This window comes from Plectropomus leopardus, chromosome 16 (assembly GCF_008729295.1).
Source record: "Plectropomus leopardus isolate mb chromosome 16, YSFRI_Pleo_2.0, whole genome shotgun sequence".
Taxonomy (NCBI): domain Eukaryota; kingdom Metazoa; phylum Chordata; class Actinopteri; order Perciformes; family Serranidae; genus Plectropomus; species Plectropomus leopardus.
In genome coordinates this window covers 31,275,040-31,293,629 of record NC_056478.1, presented here as the reverse complement: position 1 = coordinate 31,293,629, position 18,590 = coordinate 31,275,040, and the positions used below count along the sequence as shown (strand labels likewise).

Below are 18,590 nucleotides of genomic sequence, written 5' to 3'. Positions count from 1 at the left end.
TCTCGCGGCAGCATAATACACAGACAGCTGGTGTTAGCTGAGATGAGGATGGATGGAGTCTGTTGCGTCTGCAGGCGGGAAGGGTGGTGGATGGGTCCTGTTTGCTTCCTGTTTTTTCTCACCATACCATTTACCTCCTTCCCCTATCCTAACCATCCGTGTACATTTGTTGACAGTGCAGTGTTGGTTGCAATGTGTTTTTGTTGCCTAAACGTACCATAAAACTTCAAATAGTCCCAATCAGATGCGCAGTACCTTTTACTAACTCATTGTCGCTTCAAATTTTGACAAATAAAGGCCTGTCTCAATTAGAGGCCCAGTCTGGCTGCCATGATGCTTATTTTTATAGTTCTTTGGATGTATAAAACTGGATTGTTGGCTGCCCGCTGAAGCTTAGTTAGCTGCTTAGATCATACATAAAAATATAAATGTTAAAACGTTTGCCAATTTGCACATGCTACACACATAGTTAGCTGGTGAGAGTCCCTCAGTTCAGTCATTCAGTTTATTTTACTGAAACCATGAGCACCAAAGAAGACAGTTACACCAGCATTACAAACAAAAGAGATGCAAAAAGAGTATAAATAAACAATTTAAATGTATCTCCATCTTTGCTGAGCAACAGTTTTGCGTGGAAGGGATTAAAAGCCTGTCCAATATAGACACCTGTCCCAAATGCAAGCCTGTTGAGTTCAGTGGTTTAAGCAAAAAATTGCCACAGTAGCTATTAATTTAAGTTTTGCGGCAACCACATGCAGCTTAATCTCACCATGTGCCTGTGTTGCCATCACATTATGTAGATGCAGAATTCCACTGCAACCTGCAGCATGTGACTACTCCAGATGAGAACATTTTGCATATTTCCATTATCTTGCTTGACAACACAACAACAATAGTATCTGCAGTGTTTTCTTTGAAAGAGTCTGTCAACGACTTGAACAGATTTGCCAAGTAGCTTCAAAGTCAGAGTGTATGAAGTCACAGTGGATGAAACTGTTGCATAAAAAGGTCACATTCTGTGTGTTGCTGGTTGCATCATTTCATTGAAGCTACATCAACACTTGTACAACCAACCCACTGATACTCCTACAATATTCAATTTTCAGTGAACATGTGAAAATTTACAGTGAAATATTTAAAGCCAATGTCCCATTGTTTTATTGTATTTAATGGATGCAGCCTTTCGTCAAATAAATATTTCTACATGCCTCACATTTACTTGTAACTAAGGTTGCTCAGAAACAGCCTCCGGCAACATAGCAATAGTCAGTGCTGAATTATCCTGCCAGATCAGTTTCAGAGGAGAATCTTTTCAGTTTTTCCTCTGTCCACATAGCCTGATTGTATTGGGAGGTTAGACAGCGACCATACAACAAAATATCACAACGGTCCATGTGAAAGATTAAGATAATTTTTTTTACACACATCAACAGTTCATCAAAAAGCACTTTTCCAAAAGAGTCATGCTCCCCAAAGGTGTAATACACCCACATCATTTCAGTAAGCCGATTAAGTTCTCTATTCAGGCTGAGGTGCACCTGTTATGGTGGCACGACTTGCATTTGTATGATTCTGAGGACCTTGCAGTTCAGTCACACACACAGACGAACACAACTTGAGCCTAACTGGTCAAGGATAGTGGATAGTGGTAGGGCACATTCATGTCAACATTCAACTGGTAATCACGACTAAGAGTTATTTATAATTCACAACATAGCTGTGTGTCTGACCAGGGCAGGAACAGGGACACATATGGAGAGCCATGAGTCTGCAGGTTTTCACTACAGTCAAAATGACAGCAGGTGATTTCAATGATTGCTTCATTAGTGATTGTCATCCAGCTCTGTAATTATTGTCTGCAGAGGTTTCCTCCATGCAGAAATGAACAAACCTGGTACTTAAAATCAGTAAAGACACTGAATAAAACAGTTCTTCTGTAATTATCAGCTTTTCAGGACAGGCTTTGTCAAGATCTGTGAACTTTGTTAAGAACATAACTGACTTATACACTTCAATTTTAAAGATATATTTTTGGGGCTTTTTCAATGCCTTTATTTGATAGGACAGATATAGCATGAAAGGGGGAGAGAGAGAATGGATGAGATGTCGCAACGGGCTGAAGCTGGACTCAAACCTGTGGCCGCTGTGACGAGGACACAGCCTCTGTACATGGAGCGCCTGCTCTACCAACTGAGCCACGGGGCGCCCCAAATACTTATATACAGGTATTTCTGGAAAATATTCTTACTGTTGTCGTCTGTCTTGCTGACAACATTTCGTCTTGACACCTGTTGTGGTTCTGTGTGATTTGGACGTTGTGTTACACCCCTGCTGTCCTCAGATGTGGTTTGTGTGCAGCAGTTGTGAGTCGTCAACAGGGGTGGACTCAGGACTCAGCCATGAGGGGTGCTGATGCTCAGTGAGACGGTGTCAGAAGTGTTGTTTCCAAACTGTGCTGACTGGGGTCTGACTGTGAGGAAGCCCACTAGCCCAAGATAGAGATGGGTGGCCCAGTTGACCCAGTTTTTGTTGGGGAATGATTGTATTGAAGCTGAACTGAGGTCCATGAACTCCTTTCATGCTTGGGTGTTCTTTTTCTCTAAATGTGCCTGTCCTCAGTGGAGTGCAGCGGATATGACGTCTTCAGTGGAGCGATTAGGGTCGTATGCAAAGTGTAACAGGTCAATTGGAGGAGGAAGTCTTGATGTTATGTGGTCCTTGACCAGCCTCTCAAAGCACTTCATCATAATGAGAGTGAGAGCTACGGTGCGGTTGTCAGATGGCACTGCAGCAGTGGTTTGACTCTGCAAACAGATTTCTATGGATTTGATGGTTTTGTGGTGGCGGAAGAAGTCTCAGATGCATATTTAAGAAATGCTACTTAAAGACGTCACCTTGGGCTCCATTAAACTCTGATGGTCATTTCTCCCTCGTTTATTATTTTTAAGTGATTGAGAAAAGAATTATCCAAACCTGCTAAATAATGAAAAATGTTCTTTTTGTTGCAACTAACAATTCTTTTTATCATCATGCTAAAGAATGCTAGAAACAATTAATGTTTAGCATTTTTGTACAAAAAATGTCAGTCTGTCAGTCTAAAGTCTATCTTTATGCATGCATGTACTCCAGCACATTGGCATTATCATTAACTCCACTCCAACATGAATTCCAGTTTCCCTTGCGCTCGGCACTCTCCATGTTCCTGAATCCTTCTCTCCGTCTGCCCGTTTGACAAGCTGTCTGGGCTAATTCATTTGCCTGACTTCTTATGGCTCATCCTCCTCTTTGATGTCACAGCCAGGGTTTATTTCTGGGCTTGTTAAATACAGACAGTCTTCGAAAAAAAAAAGAGTCCTACTTTTTGCTGAGCTGAACTTTAACTGTGTTCCCAGGAGACAATTCTTAAAATATATAATTTTTGTTTTGCTCTGTCTGCTGTTTTTTCAGATGTGTAGTCTATTTTAAACTGTCAGGTATTACAATACTAAAAATACATGACACAATATGATAAAAAAAGACAGCAAATGGAGCTTCATGAACAAACTGGACAATTCCGAATTATTAAGGAGAACTACATCTAATACAGAACTTGATATCGCTACCACAGTTCAGATATGCAGCATGCTAAGGAGTGTGAGAAATGTGAAAAAAACCTACCAGCTGCTTTACCACCGGCAACCACATCACTGTGCTGATGTCTGATGCTTAATTAGAGCTGGTTGATTGCTAGGTGACATGCCAAAGTTGTTACAGCAACAGATTGGACATACGGCAATGCTTGTATTTGATTATCTGCTGCCAATAGGGACCAAATATCAGAGTTTTCCCTGATAACACAGTTTGTTTCAGGTCATACAAATATGAACTTCTGGTTTCCAGTTGCCCAAAATTTATACATTAACATGTTGAAAATGGAAGTCCCTGAACAGCCATGGTTGAATAATACGGCAAATAGCATCACAACATCTCAACTTACAGAATTATCTCAAGATCTTGGGTTCAGTATATTAAAAGCATCAGCTGAACAGTTAAAATCACCCATATTTTTCAATTATTGGTTGAGTGTCCATGAAATTTGGTGCACACATTCATGTTTTCCTCAGAATGAGTTTTAGTCACTTTGTTGATCTCTTGACTTTTCTCCAGCATCAATTTAAAACTTGGACCTGATGTTTGTGACCAAATGCCTGCACAAAACAATCATGTTCCAATAAGTCTTAGCTGCACTTTGTGTTTAGTGCTAAACGTATGTGGTGAACATAGTAGCATTATATCCTCTCAGCATCAGCGTGATGGCATTGTCGAATCAGCGCTGTGCCTAGGTGCAGCCTTATAGAGCCACTAGCATGGCAGTAAACTCTAGTTTTGTCTGGTTTAATGAAATATAATCAAGATATGTATTGATATGGACATTAACAATTGAAAAATAAACTTGTCAGTGGTCATCCGGTGGAAATAGAATGTAACAGAGACAGTGTTTGTGTGGTGCCTCTAATTTATTGGCATTTCTGTATGCGGGGTGCAACTAATCCATCCTGCTTACCCGGGGTCAGGTCGCGGGGGCAGCAGCCTAAGCAGGGAAGCCCAGACTTCCCTCTCCCCAACCACTTCGTCCAGCTCTTCTTGGGGATCCCGAGGCGTTCCCAGGCCAGCTGAGAGACATAGTCTCTCCAGTGTGTCCTGGGTCTTCCCCGGGGTCTCCTACCGGTGGGATGTGCCCTGAACACCTCACCAGGGAGGCGCCCGGGAGGCATTCCAATTAGATGCCCGAGCCACCTCATCTGGCTCCTCTCAACGTGGAGGAGCATCGGCTCTACTCCGAGCTCCTCCCGGATGACTGAGCTCCTTCCCTATCTCTAAGGGGGAGCCCAGCCACGCTATGTAGGAAGCTCATTTTGGCCGCTTGTACCCGCAATCTTGTTCTTTCAGTCACTTCCCAAAGCTCATGACCATAGGTGAGGGTAGGAACGAAGATCGACCGGTAAATCGAGAGCTTTGCCTTTCGGCTCAGCTCCCTCTTCACCACGACAGATCGGTGTAGAGTGCACATGATGGCAGACGCCACACCAATACTCCTGCCGATCTCCTACTCCATCCTTCCCTCACTCGTGAACAAGACCCCAAGGTACTTAAACTCCTCCACTTGGGGCAGGATCTCATCCCAGACCTGGAGGGGGCACTCCACCCTTTTCCAGCTGAGGACCATGGCCTCGGATTTGGAGGTGCTGATTCTCATCCCAGCCGCTTCACACTCGGCTACGAACCGATCCAGTGAGAACTGAAGGTCACGGCCCAATGAAGCCAACAGGACCACATCATCTGCAAAAAGCAGCGACCCAATTCTGAGGTCACCAAACCAGACCCCCTCAACACCCTGGCTGCGCCTAGAAATTCTGTCCATAAAAGTTATGAACAGAATCGGTGACAAAGGGCAGCCCTGGCGGAGTCCAACCCTCACTGGAAACGAGTCTGACTTATTGCCGGCAATGTGGACCAAGCTCTGGCACCGGTCGTACAGGGAATGGACAGCCCGTATCAGGGGGTCCGATACCCCATACTCCTGGAGAACCCCCCACAGGACTCCCCGAGGGACACGAATGCCTTGAATGCCTTCTCCAAGTCCACAAAGCATATGTGGACTGGTTGGGCAAGCTCTCATGCACCCTCAAGGACCCTGCCAAGGGTCCAGAGCTGGTCTACAGTTCCACGACCATAACGAAATCCACATTGCTCCTCCTGGATCAGAGGTTCAACTATCCGGCCGATCATAGCACTGCAAAATCTAATGGATGGAAGTCATGGATGGCTGGTTGGACAAAATGTCTGACACATGAGATCACCACTGGCATGCTGGTTTTTAAGCTACTAGAACCACTGGCTGTAGCTTAGGAGATAGAGTGGGTTGTCTGCTAATCTTAAGGCCGCAATTTGATCCCCGGCTCTTCCAGTCCCCATGTGCAAGTATCCTTGGGCAAGATATGGAACCCCAAATTGACCTCGACGGCTGTTCCATCAGTGTGTGAATGTTTAAAACCTTAGTAGCAGGTGGCACCTTGTATGGTAGCCCTGGCCAATCGTGTGTAAATGGGTGAATTTGACTCGTAGTGTGAAAGCAGAGTGGTTGAAGGTGCAAGTTGCTTTTAACAATGTTGTTTTTAACCTTAATCAAGTAGTTTAGTAGACTGAACCTAACCAAACAAGCACAGAGGTGGCTCATCTCAAAACATGAAAACTTTTTGTTATAGTAATTTTTTGGAAGCCACTGTGTCATCCAGGTCATAGTGCCACCAGATCAGACATCACTCCAATAGGTTGTTTTGGAAGGCATGACAATGACCAGCTTTTTAATCCAGTTTAGAGGATGTATGGGATATTTTTGGTGCATGACAGCTGCCTCTGTCAGATGTAGATTACAGGCTGCTTTACCTGATTACCTGACGCCTTCTAATATGGTCTGTTTTGTCAGACGAAGCCATTTTGTTTTACTAAATTATTCAGTATGATTATTGTGTCACTGTTTGCTGTCATCCATTAGCTGTTATCTGTAATGCCTGTGTACAGGATATGATGGTATATATATGTTTCTTTGGGCAACACTAGTGCTTTTTTTTCTGTCAACTCACGGCAACTTGTAGAGCTGCATCGATCTCATTCATGTTTATTGCTATTTCTGTGTACATTTTTATGTTGCCATGTTTCTGGCTTCGGCACAGGAAGATGATATTTTTAAATCTTGCCTACAAAGCTCTTATTGGCTGGATTCTTTCCCCAACTGGGAGCCAGGTGACACAATACTAGACCCGTTTGAATCACTTCAGAATTAGATAAGGAGATATTAATATTACAGGATGAGAGTGTTCCTCTCTTCTTCATCCATATCTCAAGACAGCTGGCTTAAAATATCATGAAGAACCACAAATGTGTGCTTGGTGATCACATGGCTGTAATCAAGATTGTGATTTGTCTTGATCAGATTTGGTGCAGCTTATTGTTTCAGCCCATTATCCTGAGATACCAGTCTGATGTCTCAAGATAATGTGATAATTAGCTTGTTATCTTGGGACAAAAAGGGAGCTTATACTAGAGCAAGTATGGCTGCTCTGGGCTTCCATAGATAAAAGCTTTGATGGTCAAAATGGATATATATAACAAGGCAGAGGTGTGGTCTTTCTGCACTGCATTTATTCTATGACTAATAACATTGGCTTTGACGAGATCAAGCGTCTTGTTGCCTTCATGAGAGGGCAGTGAAATTGAGTGCTGGGCTGAATTAAGTTATTGGGTAGTTTCGGTCGTGTGCCGCATGGCAATGTCAAGCTAAGGTCAACCCTTGTTTTACACACCCCGTTCTCCTTAATAAATCATAAAATTGGAGGTGAGAGTGGCGGCGATGAGGCAGCGGGGATGTGCAGCTCTGTGACAGTTTGAATGCTGCAGCAGAGGAGGGGATGTGATTGGAGGATGGGAGAAGAGACGAGGCACAGCAACTGACTGATGGGGTTTGCTATACCTTTACAATAAAATTGAGAATCTTTCAATATTTCGAATTTGGAACATAACAACTCCAACACAAAACTTTGTCTAAATGCCTTTAGCAAATAATTTTTAAAAAGAAACTTTAAACATCATATACAGTGAGTTCCCTGCAAGTCCTTTTTAATAAAGAAAAGCGGAAACTTAAATTAAAAATGAATAAATAAAAATCGCTCCCTGATGTTTCACAAAGTAAAAGTTTCTACCGACATTACGCTTTCTTTGCACTTTTTAATTAATTAGTTTGATCTGCAATCATTAAAATAAAATGCTGATACAGATAATTGACAAAATGCCAGATTTCAGCCCAAATAATCGACCAAGCTGATAATCTGCTGACCCCTAGTTTAAAGCTGATTGAATTGGTGTGCACATATTGTAGCGCTGTAGGGATATACAGTCAAATTGTTTGATATAAACCATTGTTGTTTTGTCTTTGAGTTATCAGGGTTATTCAGAGGGGAGGTCCCCTCCTGGTTGACACTGCATTGCTGAGGGCTGAACACTCTTAAAACCTGGAGCCAAAAGTGGGACTGACTACCCAGGGCCCCAGTGGGGAGGGGGCCCTTAATGGGCCTGCAATAAAAAATATTTTTTTATTCTCATTTTTTTTTCTCTCTAAATCATAACTGCAATAAGTTAACTAAAATTGTCTGAATAAACAAACAAACAAACAAACATTCAGAAATCCTTTCTGGAAAAAATGTGGAGTCCCTCTCAGAGGCCCCTCTCACCCCTTCTAAATGCGCAAAATGGTTTAGTCCGCTCTGCGCCGGTCGACTCGATTGATCTGTCAGCTGTCCGTCAAGCCTGAGAGTGAGTGATGTTATAGGTTGCAGCACCATCTCTCTCCCTGAAAAACGAAGTCAGAGTATCAAAAAAGGAAAGAAAGAAAAACGAAACAAAGGAAGCAAGCTGAGGGAAAACAACTTTTAATGACTTTCTTTCAAAAGAAAGTTGGGCATAACTTTAACAGTTTAAGAATGGTTTAAGCTAATACCAGCAATTTAGACTCAAAGCAGTAGGCCAGCAGGAGTCTCACTTGGATTGTATTTGCATTTTATATAAAAGTTTATTGTATTCATAAATTACTCAGCACTATAGGTAACATATCATATCACATTATATTTATAAATATAACCTCGTGGTAAAGTCAGTCAACTTGTCACCCCCAGGGCCCTGAGGCATGCAGGTAAAATTGTTGCCGACCCCTCTAACTCTGGACACAGACTTTTTGAGACCCTCCCCTCTGGCAAGAGGCTGCGGTCCATCAGGACCAAAACCTTAAGACTCAAGAACAGTTTCTAGCCCCACTACTGTCACCATCATGCACATCATAAATACTCTGCCCCCCTCACAGGCTCTAATCCAGCCCCAGAGTCTGAAAACATTACATTAATGTTATGCTTAATCAGTTTTTATGCGTTGGACTGGATTTCTTGACATGGACACTGTAGGTCAACTTAATTATTATATACTTAAGGTATTTGCACTGTAACTATACTTACTATACCGAAAAATTGTATAATCCCTCCATTGCACCTTTTGTACATACTTTTTTGTGTCTTTTATATTCTATTTTGTTATTTTATATATTTAAATTGCTTCTATGTTTTTTATCTTATGTTCTATTTAAATTCATTATTTTGTTCTTCCTTTATCTTAATTGTTTTGCACCAAAACACCAAGTCACAGTCCTTGTATATGTAAATGTACTTGGCAGTAAAACTAGATTCTGATTCTGATTCTGATTCTTTGGAGCGATATTTAGCTAATTTCCCAGTGAACTAGTTTAACATATTTGATATCAACGGATTCATTACAGTCTCTAGATTTGTATGATTCAACTGACTTTGCGCTAGCTTTAAAAGCTAGCGTGCTAATGCCCTACAAACATGTGTATTCAATTTCAAGTAAGATTATTTCCATTTGTATTAAAGAAGTAAACGGAGAACAGAGGAGAATAATTCCAATTTTAGGGTCATAGAATCACGTGCAGATGAATCTGATTGAAAGTAAACTGTAGTTTTTGGAGTTTTTTCACTTTGAGGGGTTAGATTATACCAAATAATCAATTTTTATTCATTGTAAAGGCAATTGTAAAGGAAGCTGGGTTTTTTTTTTGTTGGTATTTTGAGTTCAGGTAAACATAAAGGCCTCTAGTGGTTGTCAATTGTCTACTCCAAACTAACAGCAAGGATGTGAATGTTAAAATGTGTATCTGTGTTTGTAAAAATAAATATCAGATCTTGCTGAAGAAATGTTAATAATAACTCTTGTGATTATCTGATTTTTTTTTTTTCAGGGGTGTAAAACAAAGTTATAGTTATTTTTTGTTTTTAATGGGTCATTGGGTAATACAGGTGTGGTTATAACAATTGTGCAAGGTTGGCTTGGGCTGTGGTGATCGGGCCCAATGAGGTATGTTTTCATGGGGCCAGGAATTCCCCTGCTGCCATGTCATGTGGGGGATTTGGGTTTTGTTAGTTTTGCTTTGTATTTGTTTGTAAAGGGTGGCCATCTTGGTTACCTGGTGTGTGTTGTTTGGTTTGGCCAAACCCCTATATATGCTCCCTCTTGTGTCACTGTGACAGGTCAGTGTATTCAGTTAACCCTTTGAAACTGGAGCAAATTAGCTGATTTCTTTCAAAAACATGGGAAGAAGGCAAATGAGCAATGAAAGAAGAAATGAACCCAAAATTATATAAAAAGAACAAGAGAGTAGTAAGAAGACAAGAAAATGATCTGGGAATGCTGTTAATAGTTTTTTTTTCCCTTCACGTTTTCCGTAGGTTTTTAGAAATATTTGTGGAACTTTTTTTTTTAACCAAGTTGCTCGTTGCTTTTTTTCCTCATGTTTTTGAAAGAAATTGCACCAATTTGCTCAGAGTTCAAGGTCTGTGAAAGCCGTCCAAAAGCAGCACAAGAAAAGTGAGATTGCTCCAGGTTTTAAAGGGTAAACATCCTGTTTTACATACAGCTATGTTGCGTTGACCTCTTTAACGTTGTTAAATTATTGATTTACAATGTTTCTTGGGGGAAGAGAGGGGATGGCAATTCCTAAATTCTATTTGAATATTCAGTTCTTACATATCTTGTTCTGAATTCAGTATTTTAAAAATAATTTAACAAAGGAGCTATTATCTAGTTATGATAAAGAACATATAAGGAATATTGATGGTTGTTTCTCCTCTCCTCCTCTCCCATCTGTCACATCCATCTTTTCTCTGAAAGCTCCAGGGCTGTTACTTTTCACATATTGCTCAACTTCTCACAGAAATCTCTCTCTCTCTCACACACACACACACACACACACACACACACACACACAAAGAAAACAAAAGCTTGAGCATTTTCTAAAGCTGAAACCGCACAGACAGTCTGCAGGTGATATAAAAATTGTCGCCCTGATTATGTCTCAGTATTCACTGTGTGACTCTTCATGTGTTTCAGCGCTGCACACAGTTGAAGCTAGAAATACTAAATATCCATGTTGGGATATGTAGCGAGACTTCCTCTTGTGGCAATATTTTTATGCACTGGAGGCAAATATTATACACTCACTGGCCACTTTATTAGGTACACCTTGCTAGTACCGGGTTGGACCCCCTTCTGCCTTCAGAACTGCCTTAATCCTTTGTGGCATAGATTCAACAAGGTACTGGAAACAGTCCTCAGAGAGTTTGGTCCATATTGACATGATAGCATCACGCAGTTGCTGCAGATTTGTCGGCTGCACATCACATCCCAAAGGTGCTCTATTGGATTGAGATCTGGTGACTGTGGAGGCCATTTGAGTACAGTGAACTCATTGTCATGTTCAAGAAACCAGTCTGAGGTGATTCGAGCTTTATGACATGGCGCGTTATCCTGCTGGAAGTAGCCATCAGAAGGTGGGTACACTGTGGTCATAGAGGGATGGACATGGTCAGCAACAATACTCAGGTAGGCTGTGGCGTTGCAACGATACTCAATTGGTACTAAGGGGCCCAAAATGTGCCAAGAAAATATCCCCCACACCATTACACCACCACCACCAGCCTGAACCGTTGATACAAGGCAGGATGGATCCATGCTTTCATGTTGTTGACGCCAAATTCTGACCCTACCATCCGAATGTCGCAGCAGAAATCGAGACTCATCAGACCAGGCAACGTTTTTCCAATCTTCTGTTGTCCAATTTTGGTGAGCCTGTGCGAATTGTAGCCTCAGTTTCCTGTTCTTAGCTGACAGGAGTGGCACCCGGTGTGGTCTTCTGCCGCTGTAGCCCATCTGCCTAAAGGTTCGACGTGTTGTGCGTTCAGAGATGCTCTTCTGCATACCTCGGTTGTAACGAGTGGTTATTTGAGTTACTGTTGCCTTTCTATCAGCTCGAACCAGTCTGGCCATTCTCCTCTGACCTCTGGCATCAACAAGGCATTTTCGCCCACAGAACTGCCGCTCACTGGATATTTTCTCTTTTTCGGACCATTCTCTGTAAACCCTAGAGATGGTTGTGCGTGAAAATCCCAGTAGATCAGCAGTTTCTGAAATACTCAGACCAGCCCGTCTGGCACCAACAACCATGCCACGTTCAAAGTCACTTAAATCACCTTTCTTCCCCATTCTGATGCTCGGTTTGAACTGCAGCAGATCGTCCTGACCATGTCTACATGCCTAAATGCATTGCGTTGCTGCCATGTGACTGGCTGATTAGAAATTTGCGTTCACGAGCAGTTGGACAGGTGTGCCTAATAAAGTGGCCGGTGAGTGTATATGAAAACATACAGGCGCTCAAAACAATTTCAGGAGAAAATGGCAACCTTTAGTTATGTTTTGGCTCTTTATTTACAGGACAGTGCCGTTTTGTGTGCCCGAAAACTGAAAGATTTGAAAACGCCACCATTGTTGTTGTAAAGTAAACTGGCAATAAGGAGTTTCCTCTGACAACGGGGACTTTTTGGACTCGTGCATTACGGTCTCAGTCAGTAGCTATGCACGAGTAGGTGGACAACAACAACAATGGTGGACTCCCGAGTGCTGTTTGTGCTGCTCACCCTCCTTAAGTTAACAGCGCTTCTCCGGTAAAGTGTAGATTTACTACTTACATGCACCGACTACTAAATCCACCTTTACGCCGGTGAAAGTACACGTGCATACACATACAAATGTTGGTGCTTTGTATGTTTACATCTCACTGCTCTGCAGAAGGAAGTGTATGTGCACGTTTTGTTTCATCATAAAATCACACCGCCAACTACTGGCTTGGCATGTATACTACAGCGTTTTTAGTTGTTTTTGCGGATCCATGTGCACAGTGTTTGTTTTCAAAACGTCTAAATGCTGAACTTTTTTTAAACAATCCACAGAAAACGATACTGTTTTCTGTGTATCATTTCTGTGTAAACGTGGTCTAAGTCTGTTACCATATTGACTTTCCAGAGGCACTACTTCACGGTCCCACTGGATAAAGGGTAAAAGTGAACAGAAGAGAAAGACTGGGAAGAATAAGAAGAAAAAACAAAACCCCACAGAGTAAAAAATGGCAGACAGCAGCAGAAAACAAATATGAGGCTGCATCCAGAGTTTCCGCTGGGTCACAATGCCTCCTGAAATGAAGCCTCGTGAGCCATTTACTTTATTTTCTGAGGCCACTAGATGGCACTCTTGGTTTAAAGAAAACGGTTCAAGGAATGGCAATACTATGTGCTTTTAACTCTATCTTGAACAGAGAGCACTATCTAGTGGCCTCAGAAAATAAAGAAATTGCTTTATTAGGCTTCTTTTGACCATCATTTCTTCCTGTGTGAGTGCGTTCGTGTTACAGAGCCCACAGCCTGTTTTTTTTATTTCGGTGCTTAGAGATTAGAGAAGCGCTACTCAGAAGCAGTTTAGCTGCTGCTCACCTGTGGCACATGTAAAGAAATGAAGTCTCGTTAATTTCAGCAAAAACAGACAGTAAACATGGAGTTTCAATGGTCATACGGACGTTTTACCTCCTTTGATTACAGTTTCAGTGTTTCCTCCCATCTTAGACATAAAGAAATACAAATGTTTATGTATCTGTATTACTTAAGCTGTCTTGTTTGCATTTCAAAATAAAAGCTCTCTGACAACGTTTCTGGCGACAGAATCCTATCTGTTGATAATACAAGGCTTTTTATTGTGAAATATTTGCTAGACCGTGTTGTTGACAACACAGTGGCTTACAGGGCTCCATAAATGAGTGGAGAGTGTGCTTTAACTGTGGATATACAGACGTTAGAGCAGCAGGCAGCTCTGCAGCAGAATCACAGTACCTCTACAACTGTTTTGCTTTCATGCAGTTTCACCTTTTGCCAGTTTATGCCCTTTTAACATTGGAATATTTTATCTCTGTGTCAAAGTCTGTGAGACTGGCTCCTCACTGCAGTCAGTAAAAACACAATTATTGCTTTTTGCTTTTTGAGGGGTATTTTTTACTTCCGTATGTTGTCACAGATATCATGATGTATCATAGATGGATTATCTTGGAACACAAAACTGGTGGCGTTGTTAGTTGAGCGCAGGCAGGTGGCTGGACAGCACAGACTGACTTTCGTGTGGGAGTCTGGAGTTCACTTCCCAGGTGGATGTGTGTGTGTGTTTTTTTTTTTTTTTTTCACCATGTGCCTCTTTTGCCTAAACCTAACCATATGTGACTTTGTTCCCTAATCCTAACCATCGTGACAGTCCACGTGTAAACATAAGGACCATGTTTCATGGTGGGATGACCAGGCTTCATCCCACCATGAACATTTGTTGATGTCATGGCAACAGCATCCTGGAGCGTAAACACCTGACGGAGAAGGATACCTTAAGTGTCATAGACGCAGCGGGTCACTGACAGAGCGGCACCATGTGACGAGTTCAGAGTGAGAACATGTTGGTGTTTTCCACCTTCAGTCTAAGCATGCACTGGCTCAACAAGGGCTGCAGAGATCTATGGATAAGTGTGTTGTGACTATTGGGATTCATTTTGAAATGCTTCAGTGAAGTTGGAAAGTCACTGTGGTAGATTAATTTTGAGCTTTGTGCAATTACACAAGTGAAAGCAGAGCTAAAGCTTTCTGATTTCCCTCAGCAATTACTGAGTGATTACATTACATAAACACACTTGTACACTGTCAGGAAATGACGAATATGAAGCAGTGAGTAGGAGATTTTTGAGAGAAATAATTTAGCAGAGAAATAATGTAGCAGAGAAATAATGTGCAGATCTTGCCTGATGAATTGATATATTAGAGCTGATCGGTTCTAGAATGTCTAAAACCGGCTGTTTAAATGTTGTCAATTATGTGACTTTATGGTGCAGCGTCCACCACTAATTTATCCTGCTGCCCACACACAGAAGAACTCATCCAGCTTTTTTTTCTCACTGCAGTAAATTGTTTACAAAGATTGAAGCAAACAATCACTAGGATTTATTTATCCAGAAGTGTGAGATTAATATCGAGCTCCCCGCAGTGAAACAGCATACTGCGGCTGTTTGATTGTGGTGGATTACTTTGTTCATAACAAGATAAATCATATCTACAGTATGCTGCAAATTAATGCTGACATTGTTCTGGTTGCAACAACAAAGTCGCATCATGCAGGAGTTCAAATTCACATTTAAATGTAGTGTGGGTGTGTTATATAATAAATGCCCCCCCCAGTCCGTTTAATGAAGACAGCAACACGATGTTTTAATAAACTGTAAGCATATAGCTTTGATGTAGTGTGACTGGATGAGGCATTTATAACATTCAGGAAACATTGAGGAAATGCACTGTGTTTTTAAATGGTTCATACACCCAGGTGGAGACATAATCCATGGAAGCTGAAGTCAGTGTGAGAGTGCATCAAGATAAAGACTAATACTGTTCCTGTCTCACCAAGATGTGTCACTGAATCCCCCTGCTGAACTGTATCACCGGCTAAATCCAGCTTTTTGCATCAGCGCTCCTGAAAAGGTGCCATTTTCAGCTCAGCTCAGATGAACAGTAGCTTCATTACTGTTTAACCCTTTCAAACCTGGACTGGCATCACTTGTGCTGCATTCAGAGGTTTTCCAAACCTTTGGACCCTGAGCAAATTGGTTTGATTTCATAAAAACAAATTAAAAAAACACAAGGGGGGAAAAGCGATACCCAGCAAATTTCAAGACATCATGAATTATTTTTAAGCCATTTTCAGGGTCATTTCTTGTTTGTTTTTCAGTTGTTATTTTATTTATTTACTTTTTCTGTTTTTTAGATAACTTTCCTGTACTTTTTAGTTTTACTTTTCTCATGTTTTTGAAAGAAATAAGCATTTTTAGGTATCACAGGGTTAAAAGTGTATGTAGAAACACTACTAGACTCTCATATTCACTAGTTTTCAACTGAAAAAGTGGTTTGGAGGTTTACCTAGGCTACATCTTAGAAGAATGCCCCCCACCCCCAAAGTCCATTTACTTTTGTTGTGTTGAAAATATTTGGACAAAAACAAAAGGTTTTTTTTTTTTTTTTTTTTGGTCACATGAGATCCAAAAATGCAAAAATTAAGAAAATTCTTGAACTGAAGTAAAAGTGGTCTTTAACATTCAGCCTTTATCAACACATCCATTTGTAAAAGGATGTTTTGATGTAGTTTGGGTGTTTCCCTTTATTTCAATTCATCAAGAATATTCTCTGTTTTTGAATTCTCGGTTCACTGGAAGCAGCAAGATAAACAAGTTGTCTTCGCAAATTGAATGTAACATGCGGTGAGTAACTGATATACAAATGGCTATTTGGGCGGTAAAATATTCCTTTAAAGCCTCTTTTCCACTGCACAAAAAACCTGCAAACATCTTGATTTTTATTGTAATAGCAAATGTTATATTCAATACTCACACCCGAGCTCTGACCGACCAGTTGAGCATACTAATTTTAGCCCTTTAACCAATGAAATGCAATGACACGCCAAGGTACTGCTTGTCTCCGTCCAAGCAGTGCAAACATCAGTCCAAACTAGTCTGCACCGAGTTTGAAAGAGAGACTGAATAAGTAAGAAATAAAGAGAAGTAACCACTGTAAAGGTGTCGCAGACCTCCAAGCTGCTTATACTGTTTACTAACCTCTTCTCTAGCCTGTCTGTCATATCAAACATGACACTCCAAAAAAAAAAAAAAGAAAAAGAAAACACATACACACACAAAAGGCATACCTATCTGCTGCAGAGCCTTGTACACTGCAGTGCTCTACTGGCAGTGGGAAAGAAGTCTATCAACTGTTTTAATGGGTTTACCTGTGTTTTAAACATCCACATATATATGTGCTAATTTGGGTTTACAGACATCGTTTGGTCGCTATTTTGTTTGGTCGCTATGTTCCTCAGCTGTACTTCCTTTTTTTCCCTGCAGCTAACAGGCTACTTCAAGAAATTATCTATTGTAATTTGTGGCGTAATACACATATACAGAGCTACCTTGGAAACATTTCCGACCTCAGTATGAGAAAGGTTGTGCCAACAGTCACCTCAGCTGTATCTCTTCCTGACAGACTGACAGATCTGCTTTTATTGCCCCAGCTGCTTCATCGAGCTCTTCATTGCTCTGCACAATTCTTATGGCACAATCACATTATCTCCCAACTCTTGTCACTGTGATGTCTTGCATGTGCCATATGATTAAATTAATTGAGTCAATACAACGGAGCAGCACATCAGTTCTGTCCACAGCTGTACGGTGAATGTAAGTGAAATGATAAATCAACACTAAAGCAGATCCGCTGCTGCGCTCTTCTGTGTAGGCTGGATCTTTTGCCACTTTTGCGAAATGTCAAGAGGCAAGGGGGCAGTTGCAGCAGATCCATACATGTCTTTGTTTTAGGATGTTTCTAGGATTTTAGGACATTTCAAGGATTTTAGGGTGTTTCCTAGATTTTAGAACATCTACGTATATGTTTAGGATGTTCCTAGGATTTCAGAACATTCCTAGGATCCTGGGACATTTAGAGAATTTTAGGACAATTCTAGGATTTAAGAATGTTTCTAGGTTTTTTGGGACAGTTTGGAGGATTTCAGGATGTTTCTTAGATTTTAGATGTTCCGAGGATTTCAGAACATTGTAGGGTTTATGATGTGTCTAAAATTTGGTGGGGATCTCTAGGATTTAAGAACATTTATAGGATTTTAAGATGTTTCAAGGATGTCAGGAGATTAGAGTCTTGGCTAGGACCTCTCTCTGGGGTGCAGGGGATCCTCCACTGGCACTCTATTTTGACGCTATTTCATGAACTCTGGCTCTTTATGTATATTAAAAACTGCTCCCAGTGTGAATCACTTTATTTTTACTGTGAATTAGAAAATGGTTGGGGGGGTATGATGTACAGCTGTCTGCTCTCCTCTCTGCTGCCAAAGAATGTGGGTGGAGCATTAAAAACAGGTTAAAAGATGTATTTTTAGGCAAACCGCTGATATCAGATGTCCTTTCCTCCCCTCAGGATGGCCGCGTGGCCTTCATTGGCCACCAGCTGGGCGGCGTGTCCTTCTCACCCAACAGCCGCGACCAGCAGGTCAAATTCGCCCGTGCCGTCCAGATCACCTACTACCTCCGCAACCACGGACCCGTGGTGCAGGATGTCATCGCCGAACGCTGGGAGAACGAGTTCTGCGCCCTGGTCAGCCGGCTGTCCACGGCCGAGGCGCCTCACGCGCCCGACCAGCTCTACATCCAGTCACTCACCTCCTTCAGCCTATGGCGGGACTTCCACCAGACGGGCGTGCTGGCCAAGGGGGAGGTGCTGGTCAGCCTGGTACTGGTGCTCCTGGCTGCCACCATCTCCAGTTCCATGCGGGACTGCTTGAGGGGGAAGCCGTTTCTGGGCCTCCTGGGCGTGCTGACCATCTGCATCGCCAATGTGACCGCCGCAGGGATCTTCTTTATATCGGATGGGAAGTTCAACTCGACGCTACTGGGGATCCCGTTCTTTGCCATGGGTGAGTGAGAGCACGGGTGGTGATGTGACTGACTCGGTGTGTGTGTGTGTGTTAGTGTGTGTGTTAGTGATTAAGGTTTATCAGGGGTTGCCACTCACCTCGGGGTTGATTGGAAA

At 41.8% G+C, this 18,590-nt stretch overlaps 1 protein-coding gene across 1 annotated transcript in view; it reads left to right on the top strand.

Moving 5' to 3' along the window:
• The window catches only part of ptchd4 (patched domain containing 4), a 62,555-nt gene that overhangs the window by 7,321 nt on the left and 36,644 nt on the right, over window positions 1-18,590 (top strand). Inside the window, exon 2 of the mRNA XM_042503864.1 lies at window positions 17,979-18,474. Coding sequence (XP_042359798.1) covers window positions 17,979-18,474 — 496 coding nt within the window. The remainder of the gene's footprint in view (window positions 1-17,978; window positions 18,475-18,590) is intronic.